This window comes from Carassius gibelio, chromosome A22, assembly GCF_023724105.1.
Source record: "Carassius gibelio isolate Cgi1373 ecotype wild population from Czech Republic chromosome A22, carGib1.2-hapl.c, whole genome shotgun sequence".
NCBI classification, from domain to species: Eukaryota; Metazoa; Chordata; class Actinopteri; order Cypriniformes; family Cyprinidae; genus Carassius; species Carassius gibelio.
Window position 1 is genome coordinate 9,456,092 of NC_068392.1, and position 19,117 is coordinate 9,475,208.

General features: G+C 36.4%; 2 protein-coding genes across 3 annotated transcripts in view; both read right to left on the reverse strand.

The window, feature by feature from the left end:
• LOC127943135 (protein strawberry notch homolog 2) overlaps positions 1-19,117 on the reverse strand; it is a 296,904-nt gene that overhangs the window by 81,814 nt on the left and 195,973 nt on the right. The window lies entirely within an intron of this gene.
• Positions 1-19,117, reverse strand: part of LOC127943136 (neurocan core protein-like) — a 101,570-nt gene that overhangs the window by 5,871 nt on the left and 76,582 nt on the right. For both annotated transcript variants that reach the window (XM_052539334.1, XM_052539333.1), the window contains exons 10-13: positions 17,399-17,512; positions 5,555-5,713; positions 3,708-3,790; positions 2,572-2,716 (exon numbers count right to left, since the gene is read on the reverse strand). In XM_052539334.1, the coding sequence (XP_052395294.1) occupies positions 2,572-2,716; positions 3,708-3,790; positions 5,555-5,713; positions 17,399-17,512 (501 nt within the window). The remainder of the gene's footprint in view (positions 1-2,571; positions 2,717-3,707; positions 3,791-5,554; positions 5,714-17,398; positions 17,513-19,117) is intronic.

Consider the following 19,117-nt stretch of genomic DNA (forward strand, 5'->3'; position numbering starts at 1 on the left):
TTAAAATCATAAATTTTAGGTGGTATTAGTCATGATTAATTTCAGCAAATATGTGTGATTAATCAGGTAGATTTTCTAGTTAATATTAATTAATATTTAATATTTTATTTTATTAACTAACAGTAAACATTATTACTACACAAAATACTTATATTAAAAATTATATTTTATTTGTTTAAAAGTTTGCTAAAATATGTAAAATTAAATTAACGTTTGCATATATATGGTGTTCCATTTAAATAAATAGATATAAAGTTAAAGAGACACTTCAGGTTCACAAGGGCCAGCTGGAGAACAGGTCCAGTTCAAACATTTAATTAAATTTTATTTGTGGATAGATAAATATTAATTAAAAAAATCCCTTTTAATATAAATATTTAATTGAATATTTTAAAGTTTAACTTGATAATTAGTTTGATATAAATATTATACGAAACATTTCCTTTAAACATGTAGATACTGCAGTTAAACATCTCATTTAAAATCCTAATATCTACCATCAAAGCCAAAATGCTTTAAGCCAGCCTACCGTGTAGGGTGGGAGAAAAAATAGATTCTCTGATGCATCACGATTCTCTCTTTAACGATTCTGAATAAATTCTGAGCTTGTTAATTGTTCGCGCATATGGCACGTGTGCGCGCTAGAGACATGACGGGCTTCATTGCACAGAATTTTTGCTGTGAGACATGTGCACATTGCCTGACAGTCTTTGCTTCCACCTGCCGTGTTTCACTTTAGATATGCTTTAATTTATGCCATTTGGAATGCAATACTATTAGATGCACGAAATTTGCGCACTGACAGATTTTCAAGTGCGCTTTGTGTTTGTTGCCCTGAAGCTCAGTTGCAGCTGCAGTTAAATGCACTTGCATTTTCAAATACTTTTATACGAAATTGATGTACACACAAAACATCTGATATTGAAATAGATCTGTGCGTGAATGCAGTCTGTTAAAGCTGCCAGTTTCTATGATCTCATCAGTAATAATCAAACGGCAATAGTGCTGAGGAAAAAAAGAAAAATCCTCAACTATTGTCAGTAAACTTTTGGACACTTAAAGAACACTTATTTTAGATATTTTTTTAAAATAGCCTGCTGTGCTTGTATAATAAAAAATAAAGTTAATGTTGCATAAAATAAATTTTATATACAATTTATATGTAGCCATGTGTAGTAATATTGAAAACTGAGAATGTGATGCATCGTGATATTGAGTTGATAATGATAAACGTAATTGAACTGAATTATGAAACCCCTATTTTAAAGATGGCAGTACTGACATACAGAGATTCCAACTATAAACAAAAAGCATATAACTGCAATTTAGTTTAAGATGTAAGGCTGTAAAGATGTATTTGCAGAGCAGAAGAATTAATTGGGGAAAAATGTAGATCAAGAATCGTTTTGGAATCGGATCGTGACTCCCAGAATCGGAATAGGATCAGATCATGAAGTGCCTGAAGATTCCCACCCCTAATAGATGTACAAGATATGTGACAACATTGTGATGCATCGTTAATCATAATCGAACCGAATCGTGGTCCTCTCAATCATAATCGAATCTTGAGATACCCATAGTTTCGCACCCCTACTTCCGTGTTAGCTCAAACACATTTTAATAATTAACTGAGTATTAAATTATGGACTGGAGGGCAGGATTCCAATAGGAAGTGGGAAATGTGTTTCAATGGCTCTCCAGAGCAGGTCCATCGTGGTCTTGGCCTCCTGAGAGGCATTCTCTGATGGACCTGTTCTCCAGTTGGCCCTCGTGAACCCAAGGTGTCTCTTTAAATCTAGCTAGAGCAGACAGACCCTACGGATTCCATACACTCAGTCTGCTTTGTATGTAAATGACCAGATAAAACGAGTCTAATGAGCCCATAGAGCTGCGGGTGAAGCAGATTGCGTCAGAGCTAGACAGCTAAGAGTGGCTGAAGAGTGTCTTGCTCGCCATGTAATGATCGATGCTTTGAACACACAGCCCTCCTGAGGACCTACCATCACATCCTCAGAACAAAATGTGTGACGGTTATTGTTTGGGTCATTGTCTGATGGCGATAGACGTGAGATGACTTGGTGAAAGGAGAGCCGCTGGAAATGAAGTTGTACACACTAACATGACAAGTTCAGAATGACGTAAAAAGAAAGCGAGGAATGGAATGAATTTGTGATATCAATCTTCCATATAATGGAATTCATTGGGGAGAAAAATGGTTTGGTAATATTCTTCAAACAAAATGCAAGTAAGTAAGTAAAAAAATTAAAATTAAGTAAGTCCAACAGCTTTCGAGAGACATGAAGGTGAGTTAAGGATAACAGGGGTTTCTAACCCTTTAAATTTTCAAGCTTCAAAATGGCAAGAAAAGCATAAAAGTATCATGAAAGTGGTTGATATGACTTATGAAGCAGGATGGTTTCAAATCCCAGCAAGAGATATAAACGAATGAGGAACATTTCATGAAGAAGTCAACGAAAGGAGGTCAGCACTGGAGGAAAGAGTGCAGTGAGGTTTAAAGTGAGGCGGTACAGTATTTGTCCTCTTTTCCAGCGCCTCCCCTCTCTTACTCACCTGTGTCTTTCTTGCAGATGTAGGGCAGGTTGTAGTTGCAGGGCACATCGTTCCATTTGCCGTTCTCATGGGCGATCATCACCACACAGTCCTCTCCGCCCGCAAAGAAATTATCCGGCTGGTTCTCCCTCCAGTTCTCATATTGCTAGAGGAGGAACGGGGATATTTCAGGGCTAAATCCAATCCCATGACCTTACTAGGTATTTTGTGTACTGTCTTATATATCCGTTGCATTACAAATGGGATTTCTGATATGCCTAATGGGTCTGATATAATATATTATTTAAACTTGTTTGTTGCCTAAATAAATTGGTTAGTGGTTTAGTATACAGTATGTTATGATACTTGTACTATGACACTTGTTCATATTATTTAAAATAAATAAATAAATGTAATAATTTATATGTAGATGGATATAAATATTTTAATAAAATATATTAATTCGTTTAAGACGTTTCAATGGAACGTCTATTTAAAACGTTTTAATAATTAAAATTGACCTAAAAATAAATATTTATTTATATGTTGTTGTATAATAAATATATATGTTGATGATTTAAATTTTTTATAAAAATCCTATAAAATATATTTATATTAAATACGATATTTTATCTGTTGATGGAAATATTTCACTAAAATATCTAGTATAAATACATAAATATTTCAATAAAACATCTATTTAAAATGCACAAATAAATAAAATGTATATGTATATATAAATGTATTAAAAAGCTAAGACTAAATGCAAATGGATAAATTATTACTTTTTTAATTTGTTGATGGATAAAGGCTAAATTAAAAATCTAATTAAATATTAAAATGTTAATTAAAATTCTTACAATAAATATAATATAAAATGTAATCAACATATCCATTAAATATTTTAAGTATAGAAATAATCTAATAAAACATCTATTAAATATCTTGAATAAATAAAATTTATATCAAAATACAATAACAAAATCTAATCAAATATAAAAATGATATTTATATAATATAAATATTTATATTAAATGTGATATATTTTTTATAAGTATTTAAATTCAATATTTAGTTTTAGTATGTCAATATTTCAGTTAAACCCAATTTAAATATAAAATATTATACAAATTTGTATACTTTGTATAAATTCTTACCAGATCCATGTTATCTGTCCACTGAAAGTCGTCTTCCACCATCCTGTCACTCAAACCAATCCATGTGTTTTCATGGCACAGTCCTGTTGTAAAATCACAAGACATTTCATAAAACATATTTTTTGCATGCATTCATTTAGAAGTTTACTTCCAGTACATATTTTAAATCACACTATTTTTTGCCATATTCCAGATAAAGACTTTTATATTGATATAAGGTGTAACCAGCAGGAACACCACTGAAGACCAGGTTCATACCATGAGTATTTAGGGTCTTACTGTCATAAAATGCAGAGCTAATGCTTCCCCTTTAAGTCATAGTCTGCTTTATGCCTCCTACAGGGCCACTGGGAGCCAAATGATGGTGTTATCACAATCACAAATTAAGCTCAAGCCAGAAGCCATCCGATTGTCCCCAAGATGCATTTGCAAGGATTGTTTTATTTATTTATTTTGGTCTGGTTGTAATGGAATTTCAATCATGGTGTTACTGATTAACATCATTACAGGGCCCATTAATCTTCCTAATGGTTGTGCCCCCTTTATTACAGGGGTGGAGATGTCCATTTTCAAGGCGATTAAACACACTTTTTGGTGAGCGCGGTGGCTCTATGTGCAGACAGCATGCTGTGAGAGGCGACCCCGAGCACCATTATGCTGGATTTAGGCTCGACTAGGGACAGAAGACATAATGCAATCTGTGGCATGTGGGAGGTCAGCAGTCCTGATGCCTGTCTTAGTTATCTGGCTGGATGTTAATGTTTCTAGGCTACGCAAATAGTTTTAGTCAAAGCTAAGTGAGACAAAGATTAGCCACAGTGACAGACCATTTGCTGTTTTAATTTCCATAAAGAACAGGGTTACGCAAAATACAGAATTAAAAAATCGGTTTCTGTTTAATGAGAGTAAATTTGAATTGGCCACACATCCCAATAATTAAATAATAATAATAAGTTACGTTAAAGCCATGAACTGTAATTTGCCACATGCAAGTCGGATGCAAATGATTTTAAGCGGAGGGACTTTTTTTTGTGTGTGTGTGCAAAAGACTTGCAGTTGATTTGGTGATGCAAAATGATGTTAACGTGCCCTACATTTACAATTATCAATGGTGAATGTAAATAAAAACTAGATTTAGTGGATAAATAAAAATTCTTTTAATAATTATACACAAAATATTCATCACATTACACCACCAAAATGTGAGCAGCCAAATTAATACAATTAATTTATGAAATAATAACATTTATTTATTCATTTATTTATTTAATTATATTAGTATTTTATCAAAATGTTGGTTGGTCTATGGTGTTGGTAAATATAAATACAAAATATAAATAAAATAAAATAACATAAAATAAAGAAAATAAATGACATATTTCATAGTAATCAAATTCTGATACATTTTCCTAAATGAAAAAGACTAATTTGTAAATGCATACACAATACTATTTAAAGTATTTATTTAAAGGGCTCAACTATTTTTTCTTAAAGAATTGATAATAATAAGAAATGTTTTTTGGGCAGCAAATCAGCACATTAGTATGATTTATGAAAGATCATGTGACACTGAAGACTGGAGTAATGATGCGGAATATTCAGCTTTGTCATCAAAGAAGCACTTAAAAAAAGATTAAAACTGAAAAGTAATTTTAAACTGTAATAACATTTCACAATATTACTGTATTGTCAATCAAATAAATGCAGCCTTGGTGACCATAAGAGACTTCGACCAACAATAACTCTTAATGACCCCAAAATCTGAACGTCAGCATATCTTTTAAAAGTAATTTTTGAGTTGCACAACTTTATCTGTGACTCTGTCTGGGATAAGCATTGATACTGACCATTAATGAAGTCTTGCTCTTGTATGGAATGGATGCTAGCCAGATGACCGCTGTGCTCTCTGCAGTCCTTCTCAGCGTCTTCCCATGTGTGTCTGCGGGTGAAGTACCTGTAGCAGTGGCCGTGAAACTTCCTCCAGTTGTGCTCGCAACCCTCAGTATCTGCCGTGAGAGAGAAAAATAGTGTGAGGTACAGTACGGAAAAGAGTCTGAAACTGCGAAAATGCTACTAGTTAGCATTTAGCACTCTTTCAACACAACTAAAATAATTAACATCACAGTGCGAGGAAAAAGTTGGAAGATAAGCACGCATTTCTTAGTTTTTAGTGTGTCAGTCTGTTTAAAAAAGCCCATTCAGTGATAATCTAACACACACAGCTACATGCTAGCCTACTTAGCACTCAACTTTAGCTCTTCTGAAGTGACACATCTAAGCATTTTATTCCTCCTGCTTTGTTGTCACTCTAATCCGTGGCTCTGAACATAAGCAGTTTAGCATTAGCAAAAATGTGTCTTAATTTATTCAAATGACAACAATCAAGAGAACGTCTTCCGCCGTTAGTTCAACGGCTAAATAAGCCCTGTCACATCTCTGTCAGAACTGCCTCTCTCTAACCCTCTGGGACTCTCTATCGCATCTGGACGCATGACGAACAGATAATCTGTACTTTTCTAAGCACGTGTGGCTTCGTTCATTTGTGTATGTGTATGATGGTTTTAGCCTATTTAATGTAGCTCCTAGCACTTCGCTGTCTTTTTTACTTCCAGCAAATTCAAAGCGACATTGGTAAATTGGCCTGTATGGGGCTCTGTTTAGCATGCAGAATGTGGGGCAGAGGAACAGAATGTACCACAAGAAAATATTTAAGGCATCACGACCACTGCAGTTGCCATTGGTATACGTGTCCAAAATGTAAGCATCTACTTTCAGCCACATTACTTCCTAATTTTCTTGATCAGAATGAAAATGTAATCATAATTTGCTTTTCTCTCCAATATATACTAGCCTACACCATGCTGGTGAACTAGCATAGGGTTATTTTTAGTAAAGTGACTGTCAGGGATCTAGGAAGGAGGACCCAATTGCAGTGAGATATATCGAGCATCCAGTTAGTTCAGTCAGGCCACATTAGTCACGTTTGCATCAGCTGACAGTGAGCTGTTCCTGACGTGTACCAATCCAGTCTTGACACCATCACCTGCGGTCTATTTAAATTCCCATTCTTCAGTATCTCTTCCATCGCATTGCTGCTTGCAATTAACTCCCTGCTACAACCCCAACTCAACTTGTAATCCGATCTAACTTTGTTCTTTCTTTACAGTCTCTTCATTGGAAGCAGTCTCACATTTTGTTTACAACTCGCGTTATTGTGAATTGTTATTATATATATATATATATATATATGCTTATAATGGTTCTGTTCTGTACTCCAGGGGGGTTTGTCTTGCTGCTCTCCCCGCTCTGTCCAAGCATGGCTGCATGGACAGGCATGTGGAGTGTTGCCCAGAACATAACCATACCGCTAACACTAACTGTATGCAATTATAATTGTCATAAATATACTTGACGGAAGGGGTCCTGATTGAACAAGGGTTTATTGGCATAAGACTGATACAAGAGGGTGGGACAGGAACAGGAAAAACAGGACAGGAACAGCTAGGGAAGGCCAATGGGAAGGCTTCAGGAAACAACTGGCAGAATACTTTAGCAACAGAGGGGGCAGCAAGACCAGGCTGATAGAGAAGACCACACAAGGCACCATGGAGCAGAGCTCAGACTCTTGTTGACCACCGACACTAAGACCGACCAAATGTCAGGCAGGTAAAACCAGGGCAGGACACACGTGGATAGGTGAGAAACCAAACACAAGACTAGACAGGACAAAGCTCCACAAAAACACAAGTTAAACCCAAGACAAAGAACAAACCAATGCACTAATAAAAGTAAAGTAACAAAATAAGAAATTACCAATTTAACCAACTTAAGAGAATGATCAAACAGAACCAAGACTAGAAAAAATAAATAAATATTACAAATAAAAGCAAAAGGCAAGAACAAACAAATGACTAAAACAAGGAGCAAGACAAGAACTAAACAAGGGCACAAGACCAACTCAACAGGAGGCCACGGACACATATTGAGACAGAAGGGGTGAGAATGTCCACAAACCAGCAAACACACAAGGGTAAGGTGCACTATAAATTGGGAGGAAAATACATGAGGGACAGGTGAGCACAATTAGACCAACTGGGCTAACAAGAGGGTGTGGTAAAGAGGAAATAAGGAGGAGGGGCTAAAGGAGCACATGGCCGAGAAAACAACTAACAAGGCCATGTGCTGACACTAGACACAAGAAACAATACAAAACAAAGAGACAGTGCAAGACCCTGACACTGACTGGTTAAATTGGTTAGTGAGCATTGTAGTATCATAAATACACCAGTATCAAATTATGTGCCCTCAAAATGCAAAGTTTCACTAAAAACAAATGACTTGCAATCGATGCAAATCGATGTTGCAAAATAAACACATACAAAGTGCAAATGCAAACGTGAATAAAAATTGGATTTAGTCAGAAAACAAAAAAGTCACAGTTCAAGCCACTAAATTATTACCTCAGTGGAAATTGTATCATTAAATTATTAATTGCATATTGGGATAACATTAAATATACTGTTTAGGCAGGCCTGGTTCTACGGGGTGCTTGCTAAGCACCCTCAAATAAAATCCAAAGCACCCTCAGTTAAAGCTTTATTAATGCCATTTTATTGCAGATTTGGCAAATTATCCATTGCATTATTGTTTGTGCTCTGGAGATGTGTTTTTTGCAGCATTGAGAAATGTAGCCAATCCCAGACATAAATTTAGAATCCACTCACCACTGTTTTTTTCTTCAGGTATTGTGTTCAGTAGAAATCATCTCAATTTAAAAAAGTGTTGATGCATTGTGCAGCATAGAGAACTTTATTGATAACAACGTATCTTTGTGAGATCGTGATCCACTTTTTTAAATGATTATGAAAGGAGCGCTCTTTGCACCATAGCAACTGACACCACTAATATATATATATATATATATATATATATATATATATATATATATATATATATATATATATATATATATATATATATATATATATATATATATTTAGAGCAACCTCGCTAATAACCTCTGCTTCCATATGATCACATTCCCTGAAGATCACTAACAAAAGGTCTACATTTTGAGGGCTGCCCCATTCAACCTGAGTCAGAGGGATCTAGCCTGAAGCTTAACCTGGAAGAAAATACAGCCTGGAACAAAAGCATCATGATTCTGTCTCATTCGCTTTGGCATTCAAGTTGCTTTCTGCTCTCTAGGGAGAAAACAGACTGGCTGCTCTTTCACTGCTGCTGAAAGTCTGGATCAGAGACAACACACGTCTTGTTTCCCAACGGAGGATGAACAGCGTTAGTTAATCTGTAAGGCAACAGCTAATGTTTAATGTAACAGTAGTTCTTAAATGGTGGGCCACAACCCAAAAAATGGGTTGCAGGTCTGATAGGGTCGAAAATAGTAGGAAAAAACTATGCTAAATGTGAATAATAAAATGCAATAATCATACATGTTAGGACAGCAAAATAAACAAAAGTTTATCGACTTTTCAAATTCTGCTGAGAGCATGAAACTATCAGAATGAATGTAGAGTAATTTTAGAAACATTTTGAAAGAAAGTAGATATATTCTAAAACTATAAACACAAGTCAATTTCATGCCAAATATTATGGCATGTTTTGGGACCTATGCAGTCCATGATAAATAAATAAATATGAATCAACTATGCAAAATTTTAAATACATAAAAATGCTAAACAAAATGTGGAACTAAAACAATACAGGTATCAATTATCATTTATTAAAAAAATGACTTTCATGTGCTTTTTTTCAGATTTTATGTGCTTTAAATTTCATGTCTATTTTACTGAGTTTAGGGAATCCTAAATCAGATCCTTGATGGATCCTACATTAGTTGCAGAGCCGTAAAGCCAAGAGTCGTAATGGGCTCCCCACGGATGGCCTGTAATTGCTCTCGTTAAATAAGCTGATGCACCTTGTGCATGAAACCTAAATGTATTCGCCTGACATCAGTTTTAACAAGCGTCAGCCGCTTTAAATCAAGTGCGCCAACGGCCCGTACCGTCGAGGCCATAATCATCCATATCTCCCTGCCAGAGATATGGATGGTGTCTGTTCATGAAATGGCAACATGTTTGTCGCTCCTTGTTCCAGCACTCGCCCCTCTGTTCTCGCTCCAGCACTTCACATCTGTGAAAGTGTGCTTATTACTCCTCACTCTCGGATGATCTTGGCTACATCATCCGAGACAGAATGAGGTGGCTGAAACAGTAATCTTCACTATCACTTCTCGTGTCTGTTTAGGCTTGTTTACGGCCTCCATTCTCGCAAAGAACAAAAATGTGTTTCGCGGAATGGTGTCACCTGAAAATCAACCCCCGAATGCTTCATCATCAGGGGTCTCGAAACCACAAAACTAAAATATCACATTGTGATGGGGATAAATGACCCAATCACTCAGCTGGAAGCACTTGCCCTTTTTATTTTTAACTGCTGCTCATTCACTTGCCACGCATTAATCAGGAAAATTTTACGGCCGTCGGTGTGTCGTACTTGAAAGAAGCTCCACATAAACTGTGTCCAAGACAGCCATCAAGCCTCTCAAAGAAGAGTTCTTTTAATGATTTTAATTGCCTTTTTTTGCCTTAAAATAACAGAACAGTGGAGAATCTAGAGGTTGCATGACTCTCTGTTCCACAGCTCTGATAAAAACCTGTATTTATCTAGTCTGTTTACTTTGCACTGTTTTTGCTTTGTTTTGCTATGCTCTGCTTTTGTACTGCTTTGTTTTGTTTTGTTTAATTTTGTCTAGTTCCTTCTTTTTTTGTTTAGCCTGGCTTAGATTTTCTAGTCTCTGCTTTTTTTGTTTTTGTTTGGGTTTGTTTTGTTTTGCTTTGCTCTGCTTTTTGTTTTGTTTCATTTTGCTTTTAGTTTTGTTCTTTTGCTCTGCTTATGTTTTGTTTTGCTCTGTTTTTTTTCTTTGATTTTTTTATTTTGTTATTTCATTTTGTTTTTTTTCTTTTTGTTTTGCAGCCTTTCACATCAACAGTGAAATATATACTGAAATAATTTTCTCAATTTTAAAAGTTAACAGACCTTTGTTTGCTTTCCTTTCCAACGTACACATGTGATCAGTGCATTTTATTATTTACATTTGGCATTGTTGTTTGCTGCTGGACCCTATCAAAATGCAATGCAATTCTGGTTCGTGATTTACCAGTTTAAGCCTCTCAAAAAAGAAATTAAGCACTTCACTTTGCCTTTCCACGGGTCTGTTTTTGGAAATATTTGCAGAAGGACTACTTTAATGAGCACAGGATCTGAAAGCAAAGCCTGCTGTGAACAACATCATCTGCTTTGAACACTGTTGGGTTGCTTTCTTCAAAGCATTCCAACTCTTACTTGGTTTTGGGGTGAAGGCTTTCAGGTGGAGGACCGGTGACAACCGCCCATTCCCATTCCGGGCTGGGTGCCAAGGTATGCCAACAGTGACTTGTAATGCCTCCAGCATCTCTATTCTTCCTGCAACTAGAGATAAGAGGGCAGGCTCTGCTGGAGCACACCAATTTGGACACGTTCCCACTGTATTACAATACTCTGTCAACAGTGCTGAATGGATCCAGAAGCTTGTACATGGTGTGGTTCCAGTCTCTTGGACTGATCAAATTGCAATGCTCAACAGAGTCTACTACTTTCTCTTTTCATTCGCAGGGTTGACAGAACTTTGATGCACAGCAAGAAAGTGACTCTTTTTCTATCAACACTTTCAAATGCTGTTGTTTAATTTGTCCATCTATCCATCCATCTATCCATCATCTTGTCAAACTTTCACAATTTATAATTCATACAGTATGCATATATTTCAGTGTCATATATATATATATATATGGGAGAAAAAGAAATTGGTAAAGAAAAAAGACAAGCTAGCAATTTGTACTTCTGCTCAACCACCCATGTTTAGTAATCTTCACCACACGCTCCTGTTGATGTGATGTTATAATTAAGAAATCTTCATTAGTGCAAACATTATCTAAAGACCCAGAAGACTGTGATTAATTTGGCTGTGTTCTGTATTAGTTGATGCAGGACCTCAGTGGTACAGCCGTCGGTCTTGATTATTTTCCCGTCTGCCTGCTTCCAGCTCAGACTAGACGGCATGTAACATGCCCACAACTCTTTTCAGCTGTCAATCAATCTCCTACTCCTGACAAAACTTCTCTCAAGATAAAAGAAAATGCTGTCAGGTCAGATTGGTGAATTGTTTAACCTTGTTACGAACATACAAGCTCCAATAGTAATTTTCACTAGTAAGCGAACTTGGGAACAGAAACCTATCAGGGCTTGATGGGAAAATACCACAGATATGTGAGAATAAAATAACTGGCTAACATTTAACAAACAAATTCACAATATTCTGTATCAGTTATTTATTTCAGACCAATTTCATGAACAAACAAACTCTTTGAGAGGTACTATGTTAGGTGCAATCTCCTACATGATCGTTCCAAATGGTGAAACCTGATGGTTTTCAGTTGCATCTATTGAACTCACCACCGTCAGACAGAAAATCTTACAGAGGTAACAAAACTATGCTTTGTATATCAATTCATGTATTAAAAGAAGTGGTCATTTGTTTTTGTTTTCTGGTAAAACCTACATAAAAATAAAGAAAATTATCTGAAAATACTACACAATTTCTTTACAAATTGTAAATTTGTAAATTAATATATTAATAAAAAAAAAAAAAAACACATCAGGTCATTGCTTGAGGTCATATAAATAAATATAATTAGGGATGCACGATAATATCGGCACAACATCGGTATCGGCCGATAAAAGCTTAAAATGACCATTATCGGTATCGGCCGATATGAATATTTCTGCCGATGAGCCAAACCGATATTCTCCAAGTGAAATAATTGACCTGTTTTTCAGATGTGAATGTCTGTCTACATTTGTAAAATAATAAATTTATGGTAGAATCAGTACAGAAGAGATACATGGATTTCTCTTCAGTAAAATTAAAGTTTAAATATATCAGTATATATTTGTATATATATCGATATCGGTATCGGCATCGGCCAAAATTATTTTGAAAATATCGGCATATCGAATATCGGCCAAAATCCAATATCGTGCATCCCTAAATATAATGTTTCATTAACATTAAATAAAAGTGTTTTTTTTAAATAATGATTAGAATTAATAGAATTATTCTTTAGAATGTCATTTTAGCAACCTGTCCTCCAACCAATACGCTCGTATAGGTCGTTTGTCCAAATTCCTGAAATATGACCCATCAGAGCATATACTACAATTGCGCCCCTATCGGCAAAAGGTTGTTTTCATATTAATGTTTTGTCCTCTTTTATTTGCACTTTGGTTTGCGTTTCGTGTAGCTCAGTTGGTAGATTATTGAGTTATACCTTGATATGTTATCATGCTATCATGGGTTCGATCCCAGGGAACGGACGTGCATGAAAATGTATATGCTCAATAAATCATAATTTAGCATGATTTCTGTGAGGGTTAGGTTTAGGGGTGGGGTTAGGTGTGGTCATTCGAACGAATAAGCCACCTAGTAAAATATGTAGGAAAAACTGTGAGATCGGTGTAAAAAGCCCACACATTGCATGTAAATAAACGTGCGTTTTGATTGGCAATGACGTTATACGTCATTTCATGACGACAGACACAACGCGATACTGTCATTATTTTTACGCCCGCTAGAGGGCGAAAAAAAAAACATTAAAAAGTAAATGTAGGTCGTAATAAATGCTTGCACAAACGACCTATATGGTCGTTTTTTTGTTTGAGGACATGCTCCATTTTAGACTTATTCTTTTAGGCCATAGTAGTTATTTTTGATTCATTATGTGTAAAGAAAACAGTACATCAATATACAAATGTACATCTATACTGTACATATAGAAAAAGTTGCCCATTGAGTCACTGTTCCTTCACACAAACAAACAAATAACAACCCCAGGTGGAAATGTGTTGTGATCTCTGAAATAATTATATCGTAATAACAGTAAGGCTGTCTGAAAACCACAACAACATTAGTTCAGATGTTTGCGCCATCACGCTAGACCAAGGACAAACTCCGACTACGACAACAAAATGATTTTGGTGGGCCTAAGTTAATAAGCATCAGGCATGACTCCAGCTCATAAATCTTCCCCACACATTTGACGTAACAAATACTTCACAGTCAGGCAGATACGGTGGGAACTGCATGCACTCACTAAATTATGAGCGGGAAGCGAGAGATATATGCAGAAATTGTGGTGCCCGGGAGTCTTTGCAGGTGGTTTTACTGCATTGAAAGCATCGGTTTAAAATGTGACACAAGCCACAGGCATCATTAATGTCCATTCATCCTCTCTTGGGACTCTGCACCTTTATCCGAAAGACACTTCTTCTGTTCTCTCTGAACAAATATTTGCATCACAGCTTGGGAATTAAAAAGAAAAGATATAGAACCGAACAAGTATGCGATATTAACATACGCAAGTGGCATGAAATACGTTTTGAAGTGCATTCTGCAGCACTGGGATTAATTAAGCGTGCCACACACTAATCAGCTTTTTATTCAATTCGCAAATGATTTGCTTCGCATGAAGAATAGAGGACATTTCGAGCACGCTATGCATGTTTATGAATTTCTCCCGTTCAGTTTCTCAAGTTTAACAAAGCCCGCAGAAATTGGCAGGTGCACGTACTTCCCAAGATTTTTGATTCAAAATTACAGGTTCTAAAAGCTACTTTTCTTCAGAGCGAATGGTGCATGAAAATATAACAATGTTAAAGACCATTGAGGACTAGTTCCCCACAAAAATACACTACAGATCGCTGTGAAATGCTTTAATGCATTTGTTTAAAAATGCTTTTACCTCAAATTGAGTGTCCGTAAGAGTTACAATTAGCATAACATATTAATTGGCTCAGTGGGTCTGTTGATGCACACAACAGCTGGCCTCTGAACCTGACCGGTTTGGGGGTGGTGTAGCTTTATTGACATTGGAAGCGGTCACCATGGAAACTGGAGGTTTCTGGTGGAGGCAGGTGAGCTTCAAAGGACTGATGTGGTTGTGATGAGAACACACAGTCTTTGAATCCCATTACACCGGAGACCGGGCGAGCAAACAAATGAACCTGACACTGGCTTCAGCACCTCTTTGATCATTCTTACTGAAGGGGTGTGCGATTGTACATTAACCACTGTTCCCATCCACTGTTCAACATCCAGATTGCGGCTCTCAAGGTGTCATTTAAAAATGCCATCCCAGGTGAGAAATAAACCAGATTTGTATAGTGAGGGTGGAGATGCTTTGAAGCTCTATAATCCTTTGCAACAAACTGTGACCAATCGGAATCAAGTGTTTAATGACGTCTTGGTACAAAATAAAATGTCAATTAAAGACTACAGACACACTCACAGTAGTCCTGCATGTTAATGGAATAGCTCACCCAAAAATGACCATCCTGTCACCACCAGAAGGGCAGCCATGGACCCGTTCCAGTCCACAGCTTCCACTCCTCCAGTCCACTTTACAAGACATAAAGTGTGTGCATGATGGGAGGGCTCCACTCTCTTTGTGGGGTACATTCGGAGGGGAGGATTTGGGTGAAGGTGCATTTCGCTCCACCAGAGCGATCGTAAGTCTGACCCGCTAAGTCACTGCTTCCTCTGTTTTCTCACTCCCATTTCCCTCTCCGTCTCACTTTCTCTCTCTCACGACAGGGACGGGATTGATCGCCCATGCTTCATTGCCTTGCAGCTGAACGCTTGGTTGTAAGGCCACAGACGGTCCAGCAAACACATTCAGGCTGGAGAAAGCGATTGTGCTGTGGAGGTCTGACACCGCTTGGATTACACCGGGATGAAATGTGTTATGTCTCAGTACAGGTGCAGCGTGTTTAGTCTGAAAGGACTCACATTCAGGCCACTTGTTTTTTACTCATCTAATAAAATATCAACTCATATGTCGCCATATATATACAGGTCCTTCTCAAAAAATTAGCATATTGTGATAAAGTTCATCATTTTCATAATGTAATGATAAAAATTTAACTTTCATATAATTTATATTCATTGCACACCAACTGAAATATTTCAGGTCTTTTATTGTTTTAATACTGATGATTTTGGCATTCAGCTCATGAAAACCCAAAATTAGTATATCATGAAAATGGTTCTCTAAACGAGCTATTAACCTAATCATCTGAATCAACTAATTAACTCTAAACACCTGCAAAAGATTCCTGAGGCTTTTAAAAACTCCCAGCCTGGTTCATTACTCAAAACCGCAATCATGGGTAAGACTGCCGACCAGAAGGCCATCATTGACACCCTCAAGCGAGAGGGTAAGACACAGAAAGACATTTCTGAACGAATAGGCTGTTCCCAGAGTGCTGTATCAAGGCACCTCAGTGGGCAGTCTGTGGGAAGGAAAAAGTGTGGCAAAAAACGCTGCACAACGAGAAGAGGTGACCGGACCCTGAGGAAGATTGTGGAGAAGGACCGATTCCAGACCTTGGGGGACCTGCGGAAGCAGTGGACTGAGTCTGGAGTAGAAACATCCAGAGCCACCGTGAATGAGCGTGTGCAGGAAATGGGCTACAGAGAAGCAGCACTGGACTGTTGCTCAGTGGTCCAAAGTACTTTTTTCGGATGAAAGCAAATTTTGCATGTCATTCGGAAATCAAGGTGCCAGAGTCTGGAGGAAGACTGGGGAGAAGGAAATGCCAAAATGCCTGAAGTCCAGTGTCAAGTACCCACAGTCAGTGATGGTCTGGGGTGCCATGTCAGCTGCTGGTGTTGGTCCACTGTGTTTTATCAAGGGCAGGGTCAATGCAGCTAGCTATCAGGAGATTTTGGAGCACTTCATGATTCCATCTGCTGAAAAGCTTTATGGAGATGAAGATTTTGTTTTTCAGCACGACCTGGCACCTGCTCACAGTGCCAAAACCACTGGTAAATGGTTTACTGACCATGGTATTACTGTGCTCAATTGGCCTGCCAACTCTCCTGACCTGAACCCCATAGAGAATCTGTGGGATATTGTGAAGAGAAAGTTGAGAGACGCAAGACCCAACACTCTGGATGAGCTTAAGGCCGCTATCGAAGCATCCTGGGCCTCCATAACACCTCAGCAGTGCCACAGGCTGATTGCCTCCATGCCACGCCGCATTGAAGCAGTCATTTCTGCAAAAGGATTCCCGACCAAGTATTGAGTGCATAACTGAAGATAATTATTTGAAGGTTGATTTTTTTTTTGTATTAAAAACACTTTTCTTTTATCGGTCGGATGAAATATGCTAGGAATTTTGGGTTTCATGAGCTGTATGCCAAAATCATCAGTATTACAACAATAAAAGACCTGAAATATTTCAGTTGGTGTGCAATGAATATAAATTATATGAAAGTTTAATTTTTATCATTACATTATGGAAAATAATGAACTTAATCACAATATGCTAATTTTTTGAGAAGGACCTGTATATGAGCAATGTCGTATGAGTGGCAATATCAAACATTCAAACATCCTTCATGTATCAGTCTGTCTTTATCGCTGTGTAATCCCATTCAGGGTGACACAAAACAGTCTGAAAGGAAGGATGCTGTTTATTCCAGATCACATCCGGATCAGGAATTTCCCCCAGCTCTAAAATCTCTCTAATCCCATCATTTGCATGTAAGTGCACGTGTGTTATTTCATTACCTTTCTCACAGGTTGCTCCACCGTAGCTGGGCAGACAAAGACACACGAAAGAGTTGATCTCATCAATGCAGGTGCCTCCATTCTGACATGGATTGGACTGACAGTCATCAATATCTGTGAGAACCGACAGAGAGAGAAAGATTCAGAAACAACGCATTGTGTTTCATTAGCGCTGAGAAAGTATCTCAGGTGCTATAAAAATGGCACAGTAGAAAGTTGTAAATTTGTTGTCATTATTTTTCTATTATAACAATAACATATGCCCTAACATTGCTATATTTCCAATTACTGAGGTAAACCGTCATGCTGGCATTTTAGAAATGAACTTGTACAATACTAGGACTGAAATCACTATAATAATGAGCTGGAACTATTTACAAACATGTTTGTGCAAAAACAAAATCTGGGAACAGCTGTGAATATCAACTAAACATACAGCTACAGTTTAACAGTTTAGTTTTTGTATTTAGGTTTTCTAAATAAGTTTTTCCACAAATTAGACACATTTGTGTTGTTTACACTAGTTGAACTCAGATCAGTTTCCAGGTTACCATATGAAGCACATTTGCAGAACAGTCACTGGCACATCTCGAGATATTTCAGCATGACAGCTGTTATGGTAAACTTGACATTTCATAATGTCATTTTGCAAGTTAATGCAGCATAAAAGTTAACTATGGAAAAGCAGCGTGCAAATTATATAATGAACTTGGGCATCAGCTTTTTTATTAGAAGTTTCTGGGCTGCAATCTGTTGAGGTTCGTCTTGTGCAACTCAAATTGTTTCTAAGCCAAATGTCATGTAGTGTATTTTGTACATTTTAAATCCACTTGTTTTATGTGATGTATTTCTGATATGTACATCTAAAATACAGCATGCATAAGAAAAGCATTTATGTTAGTTGTGATTTTGCATGTGATTATTATTTGAATCCTCATTCTTGTTGCTATGGTTTCCAACATGCATCTAATAACCACCAGGTTAAAAATAACTTGTAATGTACAGTACTGCTTGAGGAAACTAAAACACAGAAAACCTTAAAGAAATGTCAATATTTGATTATATACTATATCTATATCGAGCAATAAATAAATAAAAACAAAATGATAATAAACATAATGCACTAACTAAAACAAAAATAAATACATAAATGGACATGAAATACTGCTTTGAATACATTTTTTGTATAAATATTTTGTAAATATTTATTAGTTTATTTTTGTATAAATGTAATTAAATACATAAAATATACAAAAATGCTTGAATGAATGAATAAATGAATGAAAGTTGTGCAGTTTGTGGTCACAAAACTAAATATTTAAATAAATATTTAGGCATGAGGTTTAAATAAATAAATACAACAATATAATAAAACATATAAATATTATTACATAACATCCGAGAATAAAACTAAACAAATACTTCATATTAACTAAAAAAAAAAAAAAAAAAAAAATGGAGATTAAGATAGTTTTGAGATATAGCTTAATTTATGAATGGATGCATGCATGTTTTCATATGCTATGAAATTTGATCATTGCATAAATATAATTAAATATATAAAATACATGAAAAAAATGCTTAAATAAACAAAGTTGTACTATTTGTGGTTTCTAAAATGTAGTAAGCCCTGCAGAAATATAACGATGAAGTATTTCAGCATTTTAAAGCATTTTAAATAAATAAAACATAAACATTTAAGGACCCTTTGGCATTAAG